Raw genomic sequence first — 22,668 nt, forward strand, 5'->3', positions numbered from 1 at the left:
ACATAAGATTTTTTAAAACTTTTGCTCCAACCTTGGTAACTGCCACAATTTAAATAGAAACAAAAATTTAGATTTTTGCACAGAAGGATTTGCCATGTTAGTGAGAGCACTTATTAAATTTGTGCAAAAAATCCTCAGCGATCCTTTCAAAAAGATGTTTATAACTGCATTCTTCTTGGCAGGTCATCAGTCGCAATGAATTAATGTTGGAGGAGACCAGGAACACAATCACAGTTCCAGCATCATTCATGCTAAGAATGTTGGCTTCACTCAATCATATTAGAACAGGTAGGAATTGCAAACAGCAGGCCCTGTTTACACTTGGTTTAGCTACTAAAGTAGTCCACATACAAATAAAGTGAACCCAATGGTCGGTTAAATAATGCAAGCATTCCTAGCACATCAGGATTTTATATTTTTGAAAGAACTCGGTCAACGGAGTGTACAGTGCAAGTTTGGATTCCAGTTTCATTTTTTTTTAACCTGATCCTCAAAGCTACCTCTATCCTGGTAAGACCAAGGCCTTTACATTCAACGAATCATCTTTCACCACCAATGAGATTTCATCGCCAGACGTGCGATGTCTTCCCTTTTTGAATTACTATCCCCTTTCCAACTCCGTTTGCTCTTTTATCTCTACCAACCATTCCCCCCCCCTTGCTTTTGACCTCTTTCCCAAATCTCAAACAGACTTCTAGTTGACACAGTGACACGCTTGCAATTTTTCCAATCTATTGTCTTTATTCACAATGTGATGCATCTAATTTAGAGAAATTACAATAAATGCAGATCAATGACTGCTTGCCAGAGTACCTTTACTCCAATCTGCAGGGCAAGCTCACAATTCCTGTTGCCTGCCACTTTATTCTCTATTCAACTATGAGTCTGACCTAACTGTCAGTGGCCTCCTTCACCATTCGAAGACTCAATTAAGAACTTCAGGAACATCACATTCTCTGACTAGCCTTGATGGAGAATTCAATAACTTCAAGAAATGCACTTTCATTATCGGCACCACAACTGGCCAATCCAGCTGATATTGGCTGTTTTCTCTCCATTAGCACAGTCTAACCTGCAAGATATGTTTCATAGCTCTGCATTTTACAACTTTACTGTTCCTTTGTTCAGATTTCCTCTCATACGTATATTTGCAATTTAACTGAAAGATTCCCTTTGTACTATCCCTCCCCACCCTCTCTGCAACCAAGTACAAAATTTACTCTTTCCAGTTCTGATAAAGCATCATCAGCCTAATATTCATTTCTCTTACCTTAGATGCTGCCAGGCCTGCTTCCTATTTTTCACATTTCCAGTGTCTGTAGTTGTTTTTTTAAACCTTTATTGAACGTGTTTGTTCCTGGAAAGCTTTACGTTTTGTTAAAATATTACATACAAAACTCAGGAAAGTAGCTTAGCTTCTCCAATTGTTTAAAGTAACTGTCAATTTTCCAAATGTTTTTGACTCAAACTGGCTTCCCTATCAGAGTTCAAAAATAGAAAATGGTCATGTATTAATTCCAGTGAGTTTTCTAAAGTCCCATAGTACTTAGCATAGCAGCTTTACAATTCAAAATTGTAGATTTGAGGTAATTTAAAATATTATGAAAGACAGCTTGTTTATAAGCTAGATAAACATAATTTGTATGAATACAATTTTATTACATCTTCCTCTATAGCATCTGAATAAGTAAGTTTTTAAACACAGGCAAATAAATATTTGATGTTTTCTTCGATCATACAGATCGGTTGGAAGGTGACCGTTCAGAAGGCTCTGGTCAAGAGAATGATGATTATGAATAATTAATTGTCTAGATTAAAAAAGCATCAAGAAATTTGTATTACAGAAAATTTAGTATATTTTCCCTACAAAGCCTTAGTGTTATTTTAGTTCCTTTTCTGAAAAAAAAGGTACATTTAATATGAAAATTTCTTTGTGTAAAATGTGTGCATGAATTGGATGAGAAAGGTGGGAAAGAATAAGTTTCTTTTAATTATTATGTTCTGTGGATGAGATGCTTGGAAGTTTCAAGTGCAATATTCTCTCGTGCAACTGTATGTTCTTGGATCAATGTCTTGAGTGCGAAGATTGAAAAAAACACTAGTAAGAGGGCAAGATGAAACTTTTCTAAATCTGCTGTTATGCATGTACACTGAGGGGGAAAATTCATTAAAGTTTTTGGTTGTTTAAAAAATTACTGGTTTAATTGTCAGTTGGTATATCAAAAACTTGTGGCCTACCAATCACCCAACTAATTGGTTGAAAATTTCAATATAGAATATGAAATTGGAGCAGCATACCACTTAATGCTTTCTCCACCATTCAGCAAGATCAAGACAAATTTGATCACTTTACTGCCTTTTCCCTCCAATTCAAATACAACTCCACTTCGGCCTGAATATTTACGGATTCATATTTAGTGGCTCTCAAGGAAAAAGACAGTCATCACATCCATTAGAAAACATTTCTCCTCATCTCTGATCTACCACCTTAATCTGAAATTAGACTCCTTGGTTTTAGAACTCCCATACAAAAGAGAAACATTTACTTTGTCAAATTCCATTAACATCTACGGTTTCAGTAAGATCACCTTCTAATGATGAGATTCAAGGTGTGGAGAGACTGACGTCATAAGAAGATTTGCATACTTTACTCACTGAAGTTCTCACCAGAAGAATGCAGGTAATATAATACAGCTAAATGAATAATTTCTTCCAAGGAAGTTTCAACATGTATTTTGGTTTAAAACACTTACTTCCAATGAAAGATCGAATTGTAATATCTTTCTAGGATTGAAAGGATAACATGGCAGAAATGAATAAAGCATATACAATCATCCAGATAAGTAATTTGAAGTTATACTATATCTTTTAATAGTCTTTTATTTACTTATCCAATCTAACATTGGCCAGGAACTCTAATGCTCACAATAACATTATTGCAAATATTAAGACCATATTTATTCTCATCTCGATTCCATCTATATACTTGGCATCCTTCAGCAGTCAAAGATACAACTCTACCTTTTCTGATAACCTGGTATCTTACCCCCTCCTAAGTGCACATGACACTAGTTATAAGCATTGAAGAGACATTAAAATCAGTTAAACCTACATGAAGTATAAATGTTAATATAACTTGTTCAGCTTTATTTTAATATAAAATGTTGCAATGACCATTTGTCATTTGTTTTAACTTACAAATGTTCAATACATTTTAGTTTTGACACACACAACTCAGTTGTCCAAAACATTTTTTAAATTGACTAAAACATGGCTAAGAAACATGTGAACATTTACTATATAGTACAAGTACACTTACTATAATTTGAAGGTAGAACCATAATGTCAGCAATGTGCTTGTGTTCCATTCTTTTTTGGGTCTTGCACATTTCCACAGACATCCAAAAACTTTTGTGACATTTTAAAAAAAAACCTAACAAGGAAAATTAAGTAGTGCCTCTAGCTGATCTGTCTTATAAATATCTACATACAGGCATTAAAAAAATGATCCTGTATTGCCCTTGGGCTTGGTAAACTAGAACCAACTCTCAAGCTGCTACACAAGAGAAACTGTCCTTGACCATTTGAAACAATTATAAATTTATATTCTTTCGTTGTACCTTTCCAACGCCTCAAACATCTTCATTACAATATCTGTTTGGAAAACATACACTGAGGATCAAGAGGTGGAATCGTGTACCTTCATGAAAACCATTCTGTGAGGTCATCTTCCCCAACATTCCAGGCATTGACTCTCCTGTCAACTGACCATCACTGCTGGAAGACAACATTTTCTAGAATGAGCACAATTGCAGCAAACATTCTATCGGGGAAGAAGAGAATTTCTTTCTGTATTTCACTGTAAGGCAAATTATTAAAAATGACAATAGGAATGGGCATAGATGTCAACTTCTTTGGCTGTTCTCATTTTTAGATTTCTACTGCTTGAATTTTTCACCTGTAATTTTATACATCAATAATTGAATATTTTTGCAACAAATGAAGGGATACTGATTGATACTTTAAACCTCAGCCATGTTGCACATCTGAAATAAATATCTTTTCTACATTGGAAGTTTGCTTTAATCAACGAGAGCATTCTCTTCCTCTGTGCCATCATTAACAATTCCTTCATCAATACTCTCCAGCCTTAATCTCTGATCTGCAGAAATTTTGTTTCCTTTGCTGGTACCTCCAGGTACTGTTTTAATAACTGTAAACAAATCTCCAGGCAAACTACTCTCCCCAAATAGGCTCATTTTGGCATCCATCTCAATAGCTTTGGCCAAACTGGCAGCAAAATTGTCCAGCGTTTTGTGAACATCTGCTTTGATTTGCAGGATTGAAGAAGGGTCAACTTCCTCTGCAAAAGGAACAAAATATTATTATTTTTTTTAAACCAAAGCGTGATCCCAAATCAAAAAATTTTCAGTGCTAATTTTCTCCTCCCTTTCTGAAGGCCTTGCTGCAATTATATTCTGATATACAGTGCTTTTTATAGTCCACAGACTTATCTAGCAGAGAAAACAGGTTAACTAACAGAAAGAAGGTTTGGTCCAAATGCTCTCCACATCTGAAATCCAAAGAGGTAGTTTAATGATTGATAGTAGGTGCTGGGGAATGCCAACACAAGCACAGGCACATATGTTTTTAGGCTTGTGTTGAGAAGGGACAAAGTATTTATGGTACCTTTGCATTTCACCAAATCATTCTATCCACCTGATCAATGACAGCAATGAATCATTGCATTTGCAATGGAGAACATAAAGGGTCCCTGGAATAAGTGCATAAGATAAAGTAGCAGATGGAGAACATTAATTGAAAGCAGATAATAACCCGAATATACACTTAAAACATGCACTTGACTTGGTGTTCTTCAGGAAGATGATACAAACAAGGGTGTGTGTGTGTGTGTATAAAACTCGGGAGGGAGAAAATATATGTACACATATACTTGTATGAGTGTGTGTATATATATATATATATATATATATATATTGATGATTGCCTCGACTCTAATCTTACTTATTTCTCTCCATGCTGCAATCATTATTATTTGAGACTGCAAACCACTCACTTCACTTCTATATAATCAATCAGGGAGCACCAGCACACATTTGTAATGGAATGGGAATATGTGATGAACAAGTTGGATTTTTTTTAAATTAAAGAAATGGACAAGGGGATACAAGGGTTTGTTTATCTGAAGGCATTTGATGAAAGTTGCACAAGAGACAGTCACAGATGAAGATAATGAGATTAGCCATTAATTACTAACTGGTCACAGAAATTGGCTCAGCAGCATAAAATTGAGAAATATGGGAGGAGCAGGTAATCTAATTGGCTGGATTTGATTATTACTGAGGCCAATATTATTCAGTTGCTATACAAGCAATAGTAAGGTGTTTGTTAAGCATGGAAGAGGCTGAAATGGGGACGTACAAAATTACTAGGGGCTTAGATAAGGGCAGCTATGGGCAAACTACTCCCCATGACAAGGAGATATCCAAAACTGGAGGTCATAGGTTTGAAAGGTAAGGAGCCTAACTTATTCTTTGTTGAAATCTGGAACACAGTGCCTGAGGTGGGGGTGGAGGCAAGTATCTTGACAGTATTTAAGTACCTAGATGAGCATTTGAATTGTCAATATAAAAACAGTTGTGGACCAAGTGCTAGTAAATGGCCAGCTTGAACATGGTGGGACAACGGATTTGTTTCTTCTATGAGAGATTACTGGTCGTACTCGCAGAATCCAATTGTTTAACAGGTAGTTTGATTAGTTTTCAAGATACTACGAATAATTTATGGCACACATAGAAACTATTTACTAATATGGATACAAGGATGAGACCATGTTGTCTACAACCTACAGTCAGACCTTTCAGTGAACAAAAACACAATTGGAAATTCAAAACTTTTCCACAAGGGCCAAATACTGTCAGGCCAATTGTTAATTTTAAATGCAATATTGATATCTTGTATTAAGAAGAAAATGGCAGATACATGGAGTTAGTTCATAAGGTCAGCCATGATCTCAGTCAATGGGAGAGGAGGATTGAGGGTTAATTACTCTCATTCCTGATTTTCCAAATGTTGGAACCAATATAGAGTGTGTGTGGTACAAATCACATTCTTCTCTTCACGTGGCAGTTATATAATATGTGGTGTGCCACTTTACTCTTGCCTGTGGCGCAAACTTGCCACATTGTTTGAACCAGTGAAACCAATCTCTCAAGAAAACTTGTTGAGTACCACTGAACCAACATTCCGGCTCACTAATGAAATCCAGAGAGTTGTGCCTGGCATTGTTTACGGGAACTGTTTCCACGAAGATATAGCAAAAAAAAATCACAGAATGTTATGTATCTAACTGGTTTATCAAATAACTTCATTGTGGTAGGTTAGATAGTTTGTTTTTTTTGAAACTCCACAGTGCTTCTGCCTAGTTAAGGCACCCAAACATGAACCCTAAATACTGAAGTCAGGTACATGTCCACTGAGAAAGGATACCTATTCCATCAATGGTAGATGTAAAATATGTTTTTTGCTATTTAAGATGGAGACTCATATATTATCACATGTTTTGCACGTCAGAAATCCAAGTGATCAAAAGAAGACAAAGTAAGTAGCTCAGGGATAGAAATCACTTCCATAAATACCTTGTGCTTCTGGGCGCTCACCAACTGTCGCAGAATTCCGTCTTCTACTTGGATAGTTACTATTGTATGAATAATGACTTCCATCTGAATTAAAATCTTCCAACAGCATGACATCAGTACCTAAAGTACAGTTTGGGGGGGAAAAAATGAACAGCACTGTTTTGTGACAACACAATGCCAGGGCAGAGCTTTCTGTGAATTAAATATTACAATGTATTTAAAGTATTTGTAATAAATTTCAATTCCTTGGAAATATTCCCTCCTTTGAGAAAAACTTGCTAGCTGTGAAAGGAATATTAGCCAGTACTTGTGGTACAATAGCACTCTTCCATTTGGAATAGGCAACCAGGTCCACGTTTAGAACAGAAATAAAGAATTGTACTGTGATTAAAATCCTTTGGTTCTGGAGAAGGACTAGGCCCACAGTTGTATGTTACAACTGAAGTATTAATTGTGGGCTCTTTATTAACATGAGCTCTCAAGAACTGAACAGAGGTGGCATTAGTTTCAATCAAGTCTTGGAAGTGAAAACAAAAAAAAGTAACACACCTAAAAGGAAAGCTTTAAAAAAACATATTTAATATGATTCTATGATCACTGTCTCTCAGGAAGGTACGAGGCTAAGGAACTGAATAAAATAATGAACAATACGTACGCATTTCAAAAGATACCAAGTTCAAGCCACTTCAGAAATAAAGTGATCAGATGTCACTTGATGATGACACTGCATCAGCCTTAAGCATTTCCTCTGAGGTATTCCAGAGGTGGAAGTCGTCACATTTTCTAATTATAGATCATATTGCTAAATCAAAGTGAACTAAAATCACATTCTAGATACAATTTTGACACAGAATTGTAATTACAAACATTTAAGATTTTAATAAATGCAAAATGGTTTGTGAGGTGGACAATTTTTTAATACATGCAATCCTTACATCAAGCAAGTTAAATCTTCCAAAGTGTGCCAGCTCTAAATACAGGTATTAGGAAGAATTACCTGAGTCCTGAGAGAAGCTAAATCCAGTATCCCCAGTACTACTACTGTGACCCAGTGATTGTCCACCAGCCATCAGGGCTGTGAGATGAGGGGACAATCCCAAATCTGTCCAAAGAACAAACAAGTTAAATTTATTCCTTCCATTTTAATTGAAGATTTAAAAAAAATAAAATATTTGATGTCTGCATTCAATCAACTTTATAATCATTCCTTTAAATACTTATGTGATTATTTGTTTAGAAATTCTTTGTAGAGCTTGAAACTGACATCAACATGGGTGTAACATTTTTATAAAACCAGAGACTTGAATCTTGCAAAACACTATAGCAACTGAAATTATTATTGACTGGGTTTATTTTTCTTAGCACTTTCATGTTCTTAAAAGAGAATAATGATCAATTTCAAATCCAGTTTTGCTATTGTTATATACTAACGTTTCCAATGACAAAAATCACGAACTATCTAAATGGCTGGAAAACTGAATGTTTGGTAATGGGCCATTCACCACTGAGATTCTGTACTTAAGTCAACCAGCATTCTATTGTTCAATATTCAGCAATTCCTGGATAATGAAAGTTCAAAGTGCTCATTATACTACTCATCATTTTTAAACAGCAAAAATAAACAGCTGCCAGCAATAATTGGGAGGTGAAAATGCAGAAATTGTTAAACAGCTGTTGACGATCTTACAGTGTCTTTATAAGTTATAATGCTTCTTTGCAGTGTTAGTCACCTATTCAGTTTGGAGCAAAACTATGGCATCTTGCCAAAAAGGATATTAAAAGAAAGATATTGCAATAATATGATTAGCTACCATTTCATTATTGCAAATTATGAAAACCTTGCTAAGATAAGCACAGTAAAACACACACCACCACTTCCAAGTTACCCACGAACCTATTCCTTTAGACCATAAGACATAGGAGCAGAAATAGGCTATTCAGCCCATCGAGTTTGTCCGACCATTTAATCATGAGCTGAACTATTTTACCCCTCAGCTCCACTGCCCGGCCATTTCCCCATAATCTTTGATGCCATGGCTAATCAAGATCTATCAATCTCTGCCTTAAATACACTCAATGACTTGACCTCCACGACCACCTGTGGCAACAAGTTATCAAATTCACCACCTTCTGGCTAAAAAAAAATTCCTCCACATCTCTTTTATAAGTGGACACCCTTCAATCCTTCTTAAGTTGTGCCCTCTTGTCCTAGACTCTCCTACCATAGGAAACCACCTTTCTACATTTACACTGTCCATGCCTTTCAACATTCGAAATGTTTCAATGAGATTTCCCCCCCTCATTTTCCTGAGTACAGACCATGATTTGTCAAACACTCCTCATATGATAACCCCTTTATTCCGGAATCATCCTTATGAACCTCCTCTGAACCCTCTCCAACGTCAGCACATCCTTTTGTAAACGAGGAGCCCAAACCTGCTCACAATACACCAAATGAGGGCTCATCAGTGCCTTATATAGTGTCAACATCAGATCCCTGCTCTTCATCTTAAAATGAAAGCCAGCACTGCATTTGCCTTCTTCAACACCAACTCAACACGCAAGTTTACCTTCAGGGTATCCTGCACGAGGACTCGCAGGTCCGTTTGCATCTGGGAATTTTCAATTTTCTCCCCATTTAAAAAATAGTCTGCCTGTTTATATTCTCTACTAAAGTGCATGACGGTACACTTTTCAACAATGCCACTTCTCCTAATCCTTCTGCAGCCTCCTTGTTTCCTCTACACTACCTGCTCCTCCACTAATCTTTGAACTCATCTGTAAACTTGGTGACAAAGTCATTCATTCCATAATCTAAATCATTGATATACAACATTGAAAAGAAGCGGGTCCCAACACCGACTCCAATGGAACACAATAGCAATTGGCAGGCCAATGAATTAACTCATCCAAAACTCTATGGCTTATGTTCCCATTTGCTCCACATTTTGTGTTCATTGACTAACAGTTCAATTTTAAAAATACATATTATTTTTCAAGTTTCTCACCTTTATTTTAAACAACATTTTTTAGGCCATCTCCCTTCTGCAACCCCAACCTCTTGGGGACCCCAATTTATTATCGTACCGTTATTTTGCCTCCTCTTGAAGACCCTCAATTCTGAAATTCTCAACTTAAACTCCTTCACCTTTTTTAACCTCCATTTACCCATTTAGGGCACTCCTTAAGACTCACCACCTTGGCCAAACCCTTGGCTCAATATCCCACTACTGTGAGTGTCAAATTTTCTTAAATAATACTAGTGAAGAATTCCAGATTTTAACCATGTGTTGCAGCTCATTTAAAATAGACAGGAGTAGTTGTTTGAAATTTAGTTCTAATCGGAGATCACAGCTTGAGAACCCTAAATGTCCTATTTTAGGATATTGTTTATTTTTATTTAATAGACTGACTTTCTATTAATTCACATGCAAGGCTTCACATTTTCAAATTTTCCAACTGTTACCTAAATGTATTTTTACTCCAAAATACATTTAAATGTAACTGAAAAATAAGTTTTTCAATTTGATTTTTCCTTAGTCTCTGGGTTTTCCCTTTCCAACTAAACTGAACTGTACATAAATACTATGGCTACAAGTTCAGATCAAAGGTTGGTTTCCTGGAGCAAATGACTCACCTATCATCCCAAATATTTTCCAATGAATTTTATAAATGTTAGTACTTACAAAATAGATGGCAGTTATTATTTTTCCCCATGGAAAATAACTGAAAAATACATTTTGTATTGCAAACATTATTAAGTCATAAGACAAGGTGTCACAGTGGGCTAACACACTAGGACTTGGACACATCACAGAATCATACAGCCCACCCACTCCGTCCATGCTGACCAACTTCACACTCTTATCCCATTTGACTATTTGCTCCACGTTCTTCTAAGCCCTTCCTATCTATCGATCTGTCCGAAAGTATTTTGAATGTTGTGATTATATCTGCTTCTACGGCTTCTTCTGGCAACTCGTTCCAGATATGAACCACACTTTGAGTGTCAAGGTTTCCTTCAGATCCCTCTTATACCTTTCCCTCTCATCTTAAAGCTAGCACCTCCTAATTCTAGAATCATCTATCCTGAGAAAAAGACTTTATCCATGCTCTTCATGACTTTATAAGGTCACTCCATAAGGTCACTCCTTAGCCTCCTTTACTCCAGGGAATAAATATCCAACCTCTCCCTACAACTCAAGCCCTCTAGTCCTGGCAACATGCTAGTGAAATGTTGTTTGCGTAGTTCAAAATGGAAAAGCTTGATGAAATGAATCTTGCTTGGGAGAATATAACCATTCATTTAAAAGAAGGTGATTACATAGTAGGTAATTCTTTGCAACACAAAATCTATTAATTGTAGATAAACATGCTCTTAATTCTGCTGCTGAGGACAGCTGGTAAATGGTGAAAATTATATTTGTTACAGTTAGAGATAGTTTTCAGGTTAAATCAGATGGAATAAGGCACATTGTGGGGCAAAGCAGATCATAATTTATTCTTACCTCACTGTGAAAACACAGACTTAGCATGCCAAACTTAGCAGCAGATGGTCCCTGTACCTACCTCATATTGGCAGCAATGATGTTCAAGGGAGAATTAAATATAAATTTTAACAGACAGGTATCACCCACCAAAATCCAGAGCAGAGGAGGGGCTGGCAAGGTAAAATCTTTGTTCAGGAACTCAAAATGAGAGATACAGGAAACTGCTTTCCACGTTTATGGGTTTTAACATTGTCTTTCAACACAATCCTTCAAAAACAACCCATGAGATCCTAGAGTACATCCTTACTGAAGTCCTGTTATTTTAATAGCTGTACATGAACATCCTCAGCTTTGACCATCAAGTTCATCCAGGCCATTACTCCATGCAACCTGGACAAACAGATGGATTACCTATCCTCACAAGTCCAGGGCTCTCCTTTCTTATCTTCTGGATATGTTTCCCTACTCCAGTGCTCTACTGCCCCATGCAAAGTAGATTAATATAGAGAGCAAATCAAAGCTGTCCACTGAGACTAATGGGTTCATTATAGTACTGCCTGATCATCCTGTTTCCAGCAGGCCATCTGCCAAGAAATCAGGTAAAACGCAAGATATCCACATGATGTCTAGCCCAAGGGTAAACAGCTACTTATTAGGGAGCACACATGGCTTAAGTTTTCAAAGGGTGGAGGCAGAAAATCAGCAAGAAGCAAATGGTCAAATAGAATAACAAATAAACTGAATATTTCATAACCTTTCTGTTTTAAAAAGGTTTCTGCAATTCCCAAAAGAGGATCCATATTCAGAAGCAAGACCCTCATGAAATCTGCATTTCTTGTTTAAATGCAACCTGAGGCATCTGAAATATGCCTCAGAACCTCCCTGAAAATCTATTCCGTCAAAACATTCTTTTAGCATCACAGCATCAGGCAACCTTCTATAAACTGAAAAATCACACACATCACCGAACAGACGAAGCATTCATTACAGCAATCTTGTATTGCCTCACATTTCCTCTCAACCCTTTCCTAGGGGCATCGACATTCCTCCTCACTGTAAATCTGGATGACTCAATATACTGCAGCAGGATTTCTCTGTAATACAGTAATCACTTTTGAGGCATTGTACCCTTCTACTCTGAATTTGAAAAGAATCTAATGAGCAGAAAACACCAATTGTGTTTATGATATAGCTATGATCTATGTCATATAAATGTCAATGTTTTCAATAAAACGCATCTTGTACAAAATTAAGGTAAATGTCTGGCCAGTCAATTTCAACTGCATCCGTGTGAAATGTACTCGTGTATAAATCTGTAAGAGCCTTAAACACCAAGTGAACATTTTCTCTGGGAATAATACCTTATTTACAAGAGGTACACAACACATTACACTTTTCAAATAAACAAGTCCTATTTTCAGCACCTACTGCCAAAAAAAAAGTAAATATGAGAAAGCAAAAGACGCTAATAATATTTCTTAATGCAGTCATCACAGAAAAAGATTTGCCCACTCCCTATAAGGTTACCTGTGATGCGATTGGAGATGCTGAATAACCTGGATGTCCTCTGACGTTGAACAAATGAATCCCTGTAGTATCTGTCACCAAAGCACATCCCTAGCAGCTCTTTGCGCACCGTTTTATTCCACAGGCCATAGATGAGTGGATGACATACAGCACTAATGAAAGACAGCCATGTTACAAGTGTCTCCAGTCCTGGAGACACAGTGCCTTTACCATAAAGTGCCTCAGTGGTAATCACTATCATGTAAGGGCCCCATGTGACAACAAAAGCTCCAATCACAATCACAATAGTCGTCAGGGCTTTGCATTGATTGGCTGAGTAAACTATATTATTGCCGGTGTTCCTTCGGCTGCCTGATGAAGAGGTAGAGGAGTTTGAATTTTTTCTTCCATCCTTCATGGATTCTTCTTGCACAACAATGATGGTTCCACAGTGAATCTTTCGTGCTTTGAGCCTGGCCACACGAAATATAAATCCGTAGCAAATGACCATGGCTACAAATGGCAACAGTCCACACCACATCTGCCAAAAGACAGTGTAACTTAATCCTTTATACCATGCAGCTGTACAAATCCACTTGTATTGGTCAAACTCAAAAGCTGACCAGCCAAACAGAGGAGGAAGACATCCAATGAGAGAGTGCAGCCAAACGTATACAATCACAACCACAGCACGGTTTCCAGTTATTTTTATAGGATACACCATTGGGTAAACAACAGCATAGTACCTGCAAAAATCAAAAATATCTCAGCCACACACAGCAACTCATATATCAATACTACCTTCTTTATTACCTCCACAAAAAATGCAGTTAACGCAATAAATCCACAACATTTTAAAAAGCAAGGTTAATAACAAGAAGAAATGAATCCGAATTAAGTGCATCATACAAGAATGATAGTCCTCCTTTCAGGCCACAGGCAAGGTGGAAGCCAACATGATGATAGGAAGGACCAGTGAAAAGTCAATAACTAAACTGTCCTTGCTATTAATTCATAGCCACTGATGCTTCTGTTACCATTTACTCCAGCCTATGCCCCTTCTACTGAGAACAACCCACCTACAACTTGTGTACTGCTTTGCACATGCTCAGTGGCCAAGTTATCTTCAACTTGTTCACTTGTACCTTGGATTTAAAACTCTCAGCCACCTGTCTAAAATCTAACAGAACTCCATGCTTCTCAATTTCTAACTTCATCACCACTATTTTCCCACTCCACCAACCACCCCCCGACCATAGCTTACCACTCAAACCTGATTTCCTTGAATCAATTCTTCACATTTTCTTATAACAGAGAAAGCGTCATTTAGTCTCACCTGGGTCTTTACATCATTTCCTCCCCACACCACCCCTTTAACATCTCAACTCCACTCATCCTTTTTTTCCATCTTTTTCACTCTAATAATCTCTTTTAAATCCAACCCTTTAACCAAACTTTTGGACTCCATCTCGAAAATGGCCACGTACACTCTTTTTTTCCTGAAACACTTGAAGATATTGTTCAATATACTACCCAAAGGCATGGGGTTTTTTTTTTCTCTCATTTTACGCAACTTGTCCCTGGTCTTGTGGTAGTACAGATTCTATCACCAATGTGTATATGTACAGATGGTCGTGTAGGATGACTGTGATTGGTTGAGAGTGTAGCCACACCTACTGGCAGGTCTTAAAGGATTGCTCCTCGCCAGACCGGGTCATTCTAGATTGGTCGACCTACTTGTGATATGCTCCAGTCTTTTAGTTAATAAAAGCCTTGGTTTGGAGCAACAAGTCTTTGGTTCTTTCGACACGCATTCTCCCATCTTTTTGTTTCTAGAAAATCACACAAGACCAGTCGTACAACTGGGAACAATTATTGTCCTCGGTGGTTTGCAAATACTTTTGTTTCAAGAATTTAATTCTGGAAATACAATGACAATTTGAACCAAATCCCAGCTTGTCGTTTTCAGAACTTGCTATTTATTTTCCATATCTGTAGGTAATTTTCTTTAAAATACTCCAACTGCCAGTTAGGAGCAAATGTGTGTTGTACTTAACTTTTTAATTCACACCTACTTATCATTCATTAAAGCTCCGAGGGGTTATTCCACATAAAAGATTTGGTTTCAAGAGATTGCCAATATGAAAATCTTTACTATTTCTACAGAATACAGTCCAAATGTTGCTGTATTGCAGAATATACAGTTTTCCAGAGAAAGAAGTCTTACCGATCTATTGCAATGACTCCAAGTGTCATCATACTGGCAGAGCTGATCAGAATGCACAATAATGCTGTGAAGTTGCACCACACCACCCCAAAGATCCATTCTTGCTTGATTGAGCTTGCAATAATAAAAGGGAGTACCAGAACTGACAGCAGAAGATTTGAAAGTGTTAGGCTGAAGACAAATTTGTTGCTTGGTGTCAAGAGGTAAGATTTCTTGTACAGAGTTACAACAATCACCAAGTTTCCCAGAAAGGCCAACAAAGCAATAACAATGATGGCACCTGATGCTGCAATGACGACTCCCCTGTCTTCATGGGTAGTGTTGCTTCCCCCACTTCTATTGACACTGGTGTTACAGTTCATTGCGAAGGTAGGGAAGAGACAGGTAATTGCATGCTTGAATCCTGAAACAAACATAATTTTAAAAATTAGCTGTACAAAACAGAAGACATATGTACATTGAGATTACTTCGAGTGAATGATGTGGTATATACACAATTTCCCTGTTAATTGACCACAACACCCTCCTCTAATTCCTCTGCAATAATGACCATGCAGAGGGGCCACAACCCTCTGGTTCCGTTCCTATCTATGTGGAGAATCACGTGTTGATGGCTTCTAGTCGTACCTCCAACATCACTTCTGTATCCCAAAGATCTACACTTGTCCCCCTCCTATTTTGCATCTACCCTGTGGAGGTCTTTCCAAAACATTATGTCAGGATCTACACATAAACTGACAACATTCACAACTTCTCTTAACGCCCACTCTATCTCTAAACCTTTGAGAGTGTTTATCCAAAATCTAACACCTGTATTCCTTGTCATCAACTCTGTTCCTTCATCATTTGTGGAAACCATCCACACAGGGGCACCTCAAGGATGCATACTTCCTCTATTCCCTCTGCAAGGTAGGCTCCAATACATTCTATAAATTTGCAGATGACACCACTGTTGTTGGCCAAATTACAAGCAAGGATGACTCAGAATATAGGATGGAGATCAAGAATCTAGATGTGTGGTGCCAGAACAATCTTGCTCCTAATGTCAATAAGATCAAGGAGCTTATTGTGGACTTTAAAAAAGGGAGTTTGAGGATCCACACACCTGTCTTCATTAACAGGACAGCAGTAGAATGTTAGTATCTTCAAATTTATGAGAGTTTATCTCATAGGACCTCTCCTGGAGCCAGCATACTGAGGGAACTGTGAAAAAGGCCTCTATAAGAAGTCTGAGGAGATTCAGCATGTCTTTGAATTCTCTACCAATCTTCTACAGGTATAGTGACTAGAAAGTTGGATGCCCAGGAATACAGAAGCTGCAGAAAGTGGCAGAGCTCACCAAGTACGTTTTACAGGCACCAACTTTCCATCCATTGAAGACTTCTAAGTGGGACATTGCCTCAAGAACCAACATCTATAAGAATCCCCATCATCCTAATCACAAGCTTTTCTCACTGTTACCTTCAAGCTGAAGGTACAGAAGCCTGAATTTTAGCACTTACGGGTTCAAAACCAGTTTTTGTTCCAACAGCTGTCAAGATCTTGAAACCTCCCCTCCATACGATTTTAAGCGTAAACTACTGCAAGGATACCACAAAGTTCTGAAACATGAAAATCTGCAGATACTGTGATTGTAGTAAAAAGCAGATTGCTTTTTAAGGACACTGAAAAGACCAGCCGAGTTTCTCCAGCATTTTGGTGTGTTTTTACTACTGCAAAGACCTGTCTGCACTATTGAAACAATATTTTACCTTGCATTATCTGTAAATATTGATTTATCTGTAGTAGGGTAATTTAATGTATATTTTTGGAGTTGGCTTATCTTACAAACCTGTTTGGCTGCAGAACGTAAGAATTTCAGTGCATATGTACATTGTACTTAGGTGTATGACAAATCCTTCGTCCCTACCTCAGCTAACTTGATGCTGAAATCTTCAACCTCACTGTTATGACCTTTGAACTTGACTCTCCTCACAAATGTCCCTATGTATGTGAGCTAATCTGTAGTTTCATCAAAGATCATTCTGTATGTATATGTTCCAATGACTGATTATCCGAATCTATACTAGCTCCAAAAATTTTTTTTTTAAAAGACTTTAAAATTTACCTTCTCAATTCTCAATCACCAGACCCCAACCACATCTCCTGCAGATTTGCAAGTTTCCATTTTTGAACCACCACTCACTGGAGTCAGGTTTCTAAAATTCTGGAAATCTCTGCCACTCTCTACCCCCTCAAGCCCATTCTTAAAACCTAACCCCATGAACGAGCTTCATCGTCTGTATTTTTGTCTGATAATGATCCTGCTAGATTATTGAGACGCTATTACATTTAGGAAAATATAATGCAAATGTTGCTGGTACAAATCAGCCAAAATCCGACAAAAACTGTGAGTTTTAACAACCAAATGGAGGGAAAAAAATATATTTTTTTACAACATGTCAGGATCTAAACACATTTTCCTTGTGTGTTGGGTGCAATTTCAATTGCAAACACATGGTCCACAATCAACTTCAAGACAATTGATGAACTGTGAAGCGGTTGTTCTAGGGACAACCCTGTAGCCTGTACACTGGGTTGAATGCAGGGGCAAGGCCGGGCTGCGGGCAGGGCCAAGGCCGGGCTGCGGGCAGGGCCAAGGCCGGGCTGCGGGCAGGGCCAAGGCCGGGCTGCGGGCAGGGCCAAGGCCGGGCTGCGGGCAGGGCCAAGGCCGGGCTGCGGGCAGGGCCAAGGCCGGGCTGCGGGCAGGGCCAAGGCCGGGCTGCGGGCAGGGCCAAGGCCGGGCTGCGGGCAGGGCCAAGGCCGGGCTGCGGGCAGGGCCAAGGCCGGGCTGCGGGCAGGGCCAAGGCCGGGCTGCGGGCAGGGCCAAGGCCGGGCTGCGGGCAGGGCCAAGGCCGGGCTGCGGGCAGGGCCAAGGCCGGGCTGCGGGCAGGGCCAAGGCCGGGCTGCGGGCAGGGCCAAGGCCGGGCTGCGGGCAGGGCCAAGGCCGGGCTGCGGGCAGGGCCAAGGCCGGGCTGCGGGCAGGGCCAAGGCCGGGCTGCGGGCAGGGCCAAGGCCGGGCTGCGGGCAGGGCCAAGGCCGGGCTGCGGGCAGGGCCAAGGCCGGGCTGCGGGCAGGGCCAAGGCCGGGCTGCGGGCAGGGCCAAGGCCGGGCTGCGGGCAGGGCCAAGGCCGGGCTGCGGGCAGGGCCAAGGCCGGGCTGCGGGCAGGGCCAAGGCCGGGCTGCGGGCAGGGCCAAGGCCGGGCTGCGGGCAGGGCCAAGGCCGGGCTGCGGGCAGGGCCAAGGCCGGGCTGCGGGCAGGGCCAAGGCCGGGCTGCGGGCAGGGCCAAGGCCGGGCTGCGGGCAGGGCCAAGGCCGGGCTGCGGGCAGGGCCAAGGCCGGGCTGCGGGCAGGGCCAAGGCCGGGCTGCGGGCAGGGCCAAGGCCGGGCTGCGGGCAGGGCCAAGGCCGGGCTGCGGGCAGGGCCAAGGCCGGGCTGCGGGCAGGGCCAAGGCCGGGCTGCGGGCAGGGCCAAGGCCGGGCTGCGGGCAGGGCCAAGGCCGGGCTGCGGGCAGGGCCAAGGCCGGGCTGCGGGCAGGGCCAAGGCCGGGCTGCGGGCAGGGCCAAGGCCGGGCTGCGGGCAGGGCCAAGGCCGGGCTGCGGGCAGGGCCAAGGCCGGGCTGCGGGCAGGGCCAAGGCCGGGCTGCGGGCAGGGCCAAGGCCGGGCTGCGGGCAGGGCCAAGGCCGGGCTGCGGGCAGGGCCAAGGCCGGGCTGCGGGCAGGGCCAAGGCCGGGCTGCGGGCAGGGCCAAGGCCGGGCTGCGGGCAGGGCCAAGGCCGGGCTGCGGGCAGGGCCAAGGCCGGGCTGCGGGCAGGGCCAAGGCCGGGCTGCGGGCAGGGCCAAGGCCGGGCTGCGGGCAGGGCCAAGGCCGGGCTGCGGGCAGGGCCAAGGCCGGGCTGCGGGCAGGGCCAAGGCCGGGCTGCGGGCAGGGCCAAGGCCGGGCTGCGGGCAGGGCCAAGGCCGGGCTGCGGGCAGGGCCAAGGCCGGGCTGCGGGCAGGGCCAAGGCCGGGCTGCGGGCAGGGCCAAGGCCGGGCTGCGGGCAGGGCCAAGGCCGGGCTGCGGGCAGGGCCAAGGCCGGGCTGCGGGCAGGGCCAAGGCCGGGCTGAGTGCAGGGCCAAGGCCGGGCTGAGTGCAGGGCCAAGGCCGGGCTGAGTGCAGGGCCAAGGCCGGGCTGAGTGCAGGGCCAAGGCCGGGCTGAGTGCAGGGCCAAGGCCGGGCTGAGTGCAGGGCCAAGACCGGGCTGAATGCAGGGCCAAGACCGGGCTGAATGCAGGGCCAAGACCGGGCTGAATGCAGGGCCAAGACCGGGCTGAATGCAGGGCCAAGACCGGGCTGAATGCATGGCCAAGACCGGACTGAAAGCATGGCCAAGACCGGGCTGAATGCATGGCCAAGACCGGGCTGGGCAGAGATGAGGAATGGCACACAAGTGTAGTAGAAAACATAGAATCCTGTTATCTAATGTCTTATTTCTTTTTAATTGTAAGGCAAATGGCTCAATTCGTTCTAATATGTTGTTTTCAAGCTGTATTTATTTCCAGCGGGCGAGTTGGTCTCTCCGCCTGCAGAGCGTCTGGACAAAGGGGACGCAGCGCCAGCGACCTTCCCCGGAGGGGCTGCGGGCCTCGCCCCTTCTGGTCGCCAGAAACCGGCCGAATCCATTCACTCCCTCCAAACTTTTCTCTTTGTTCGCCAGTCACCTGGAGCGGCCGCCCGGGAGAGCCTGTCCCCGGTGGAGGGAGGGAAGCCGCCTCGGCTTGAGCCGCCCTGGTATCGGGGCAGCCGCACAAAGAACCGCCAGCGGCCCCATTCCCCCCCCCCCCCCCACGTTGTGCGGGGAATGGAGGTCGTGGGAGACCCTCCACCGGACCAGGTCTGAACCACGCTGGTCTCCCTTTGTCTGCTCAACTCCAAGAGAACTTTCCCGCCTCACCTTCCGTGCGCCAGGTCCGCTCCTCCGCATCGTTCCCCCGCAACTCGCCAACTCTTTGGCGCCGGCGTGGCTCCCGCTGTCCCGCCTCTGCTCGCCACTTGGACACGTTCGCCCGCTGACCTGCTCGACGCAATGGCGCCGGGCTCCGAAGCGACTCTCCCTGCTCACACCCTGGGTGGTCTCCGTGGGCGGCCACAGGAAGAGCCCGGTTCGCGCCGCACCCCTCACATCCCCGGCCGACAGGCGCTTCGCCTGCTGGAAGCTGGAAGGGGAGAGAATGGCCGATGAGCGGCTGGCTTCGCTCCTCTCGCGTTGGCCCCCTCTGTCCCTGCTAATGAAGAGTGGCCATTAATTCAGCGCCAAGTGAAACCAAACGTTCCCGCCAGACGCCGATCGGTCTGCAACAATCCGGCGCCAGACACCAACTTCTTTTTGCTGCTCCCCCAGTTTTTCTTCCTGGCATCTGCGGCGACTCGCCGAGTTCAAGCAGCGGGAGGGGGGCGGGGGAAGGAGGGGAATGTGCGGCTTCCGCGCCCCGGCTTGGCTGTGAGAAGCTGCCTCTCTTCCCCCCTTCGATCGCGGAAAGTTTCCTGCTGAAACTCGGCCTCCCTGCGAGTTTCCACATCAGCGCCTCTGCTTTGGCACCGGTTGATGGACAAGAGGCAGCGGCCAGCGGCTGGGTTTCGTCCAGCGGACTCGTCCCTGTCTGCCCCACTTGCCCAGAGCGTTGATTCCCTCCCCACCTTGATGCTGGCTGAGGTTGACCCAAAGGACCAATCTGTCTCACTTTCGGATGCACCCCAGGATTTAGTTCAAGCTGACTGCCTTGTGAATTCCTGCTTGGGACCTCCTTAACTGACAACTGCTGCATCTTGGTTCCCTTTTCCAATCAGCCCAAGGCTTTTGCAAATTCCACTGCGTGACTCAGAGAAGCTCGATTCATTCATTGTTGATGGCAAGGTTCACTGTGTGGGATATGTTCACCCCACTGGTTTGCTCTTTAAACTGGCATCTCCTGCCTGATGTGTTTTACCCAGTGCAGCCTCACCCAAGCACCCGAGCTTGCTCAACAACACACCGGATTCAATGCTCCAGGCCCCAATCTTCATATTGTGAAGACTGGCAGAGTTTGTGTGCACGTGTGTATTTTGGTTTAAAAATAACAGAGCTGTTGCACACCAGCTACCACACATTGCAAGGCCTAGATCCAGTATTGAGGGGACAAAGTCACCTGGAGACCAGGCTCTGCTGTATGGGTACCTGTATTCATGTTCACACATAAAGGTGGGCACTCAGACAATGCTCCCATACCCTTAGACTTCATCACAACACACACATGCAGTGGGCTAGAGTACAGAAACCCTAGCCTACTTTTTCCCTTTTCACCTCTCATCTGCTCAATAGCACCTCAATCTGTCCACAAATCCAACCCACATTCCTGAACCTGCCTCTGGCCATGCAACAGGCCAATTTTTCTCACCCCCACCTGTGCTCTGGCCCGCATTACTGCATACGCATGAGCTGCACACTAAACTCACGTTCTCAACCCGTGCTCTCAGTTGCCTGCAGTAAATCTTCCACTTCATGTTTTCCATTGTACTAACTTGTAGGATTTACTGTAGAATGAATCTCAGTGAAGACAGCGTCAAAACAAGGCTCCACTATTGTCCTGGAACATCGCTCATCCTTTCTTCCTGCAATGTTGCACTTCACACATATTTCCTAAGGGAGAGGAGTTCATCTTCAGAACCAAAAGCAAACCGTTCATCATTCAACTACACTCCACAGCCAAGGTCACCAGAACTCAACTAGCCAAGTTGCAATAAGCAGAGAACACTGGTCTTCCAAGCGTGGCAGAGCAATTGCCATTTAGTTCTTATGCCCAGGACAAGACTCCCAAAACAGACACTATTATGAGCTTTGTTGTGAGAAATTGCCAGGCACACGGAGAAAAATATTCTCCAAACTTCCTTTAAGAAGTGCAACAACCTCATCAAATCTTGGCTCATGACAGCTTCAAGTGGAGGAGCATTAGAGATGATATTGAAAACCAAGACCATGCATCAGAAGCCCCATATAAACTGCACCACCTCATGAACTACTCACATACCTGCCCCATCTGTGGAAGAGACCTTGGTTCCCACAATGGTCTCAGTACCTTAGATTTCACAAAACTGGAGTGAAACTAAATCTCTCACCCAGGAACACAGTGGCATATCTGTATAACCGCTGCCTCACAGCTCCTGTAACCTGGGTTCCATCTTGACCTCTCTCCTCCCAAATCCCACTGATATGCAGGTTGATAAAATTAATTATCATCTATAAATTAATCCTAGTGTGTTGATGATTGGTAGAATCTGGGGGATAATAAATGCTAAAAATGAGGGAATTGGTTGATGGCCATTGAGGATTCAGTCAGGGGGGGGGGGTGGAAACAACCTGGTTTCATGATTATGAAACAACGCCTTCATCCCAAAGGCAGTTCCAAGTATTTGCTGCAATGCACAGCAAGTTACAAATTCTGACCCACAGATGGCACACAGTAGATTTTAGGCAACAAATGAGCCCAACAAAAAGTATTCTTAGATATTACTCCCTGATGACTTACTTCCCACACATTCAAAATAGTGCTGTTAAAGCACTAACCTATTACCTCAGCACCACTTTCTAATTTTATTTCACATTTCCAGCATCTATAGTTTTTTTTTTAAAAATTGTTATCAGAGGAAGAATTTGCTTCAGACAGGAAGAAATGTCCATCTTCCATTCAGATAATGCTCATCAGCCAATGCTTTTGTAAATGGACAAGGGAAT

At 43.0% G+C, this 22,668-nt stretch overlaps 2 protein-coding genes across 7 annotated transcripts in view; one reads left to right on the plus strand and one right to left on the minus strand.

Moving 5' to 3' along the window:
* The window catches only part of dcaf6 (ddb1 and cul4 associated factor 6), a 156,190-nt gene extending 153,998 nt beyond the window's left edge, over positions 1-2,192 (plus strand). For all 5 annotated transcript variants that reach the window (XM_069889246.1, XM_069889247.1, XM_069889249.1 and 2 more), the window contains 2 exons: positions 183-288; positions 1,742-2,192. In XM_069889246.1, coding sequence (XP_069745347.1) covers positions 183-288; positions 1,742-1,800 — 165 coding nt within the window. In that variant the 3' untranslated portion in view covers positions 1,801-2,192. The remainder of the gene's footprint in view (positions 1-182; positions 289-1,741) is intronic.
* gpr161b (G protein-coupled receptor 161b) lies at positions 1,877-20,655 on the minus strand. Of its 2 annotated transcripts, none has more exons than XM_069889256.1 (6): positions 19,855-20,655; positions 14,883-15,285; positions 12,677-13,401; positions 7,657-7,761; positions 6,660-6,779; positions 1,877-3,777 (listed from the first exon to the last, which is right to left on the minus strand). In XM_069889256.1, exons 2-6 carry the CDS (start codon positions 15,242-15,244, stop codon positions 3,761-3,763), a joined length of 1,329 nt encoding a protein of 442 aa, XP_069745357.1. In that variant the 5' UTR covers positions 15,245-15,285; positions 19,855-20,655; the 3' UTR covers positions 1,877-3,760. The 2 variants fall into 2 exon arrangements, with proteins under 2 accessions (XP_069745357.1, XP_069745356.1); XM_069889255.1 differs by having other exon boundaries at positions 1,877-4,363; positions 19,855-20,653.
* Between the last annotated feature and the right edge of the window lie 2,013 nt (positions 20,656-22,668).

This window comes from Narcine bancroftii, chromosome 7 (assembly GCF_036971445.1).
Source record: "Narcine bancroftii isolate sNarBan1 chromosome 7, sNarBan1.hap1, whole genome shotgun sequence".
Taxonomy (NCBI): domain Eukaryota; kingdom Metazoa; phylum Chordata; class Chondrichthyes; order Torpediniformes; family Narcinidae; genus Narcine; species Narcine bancroftii.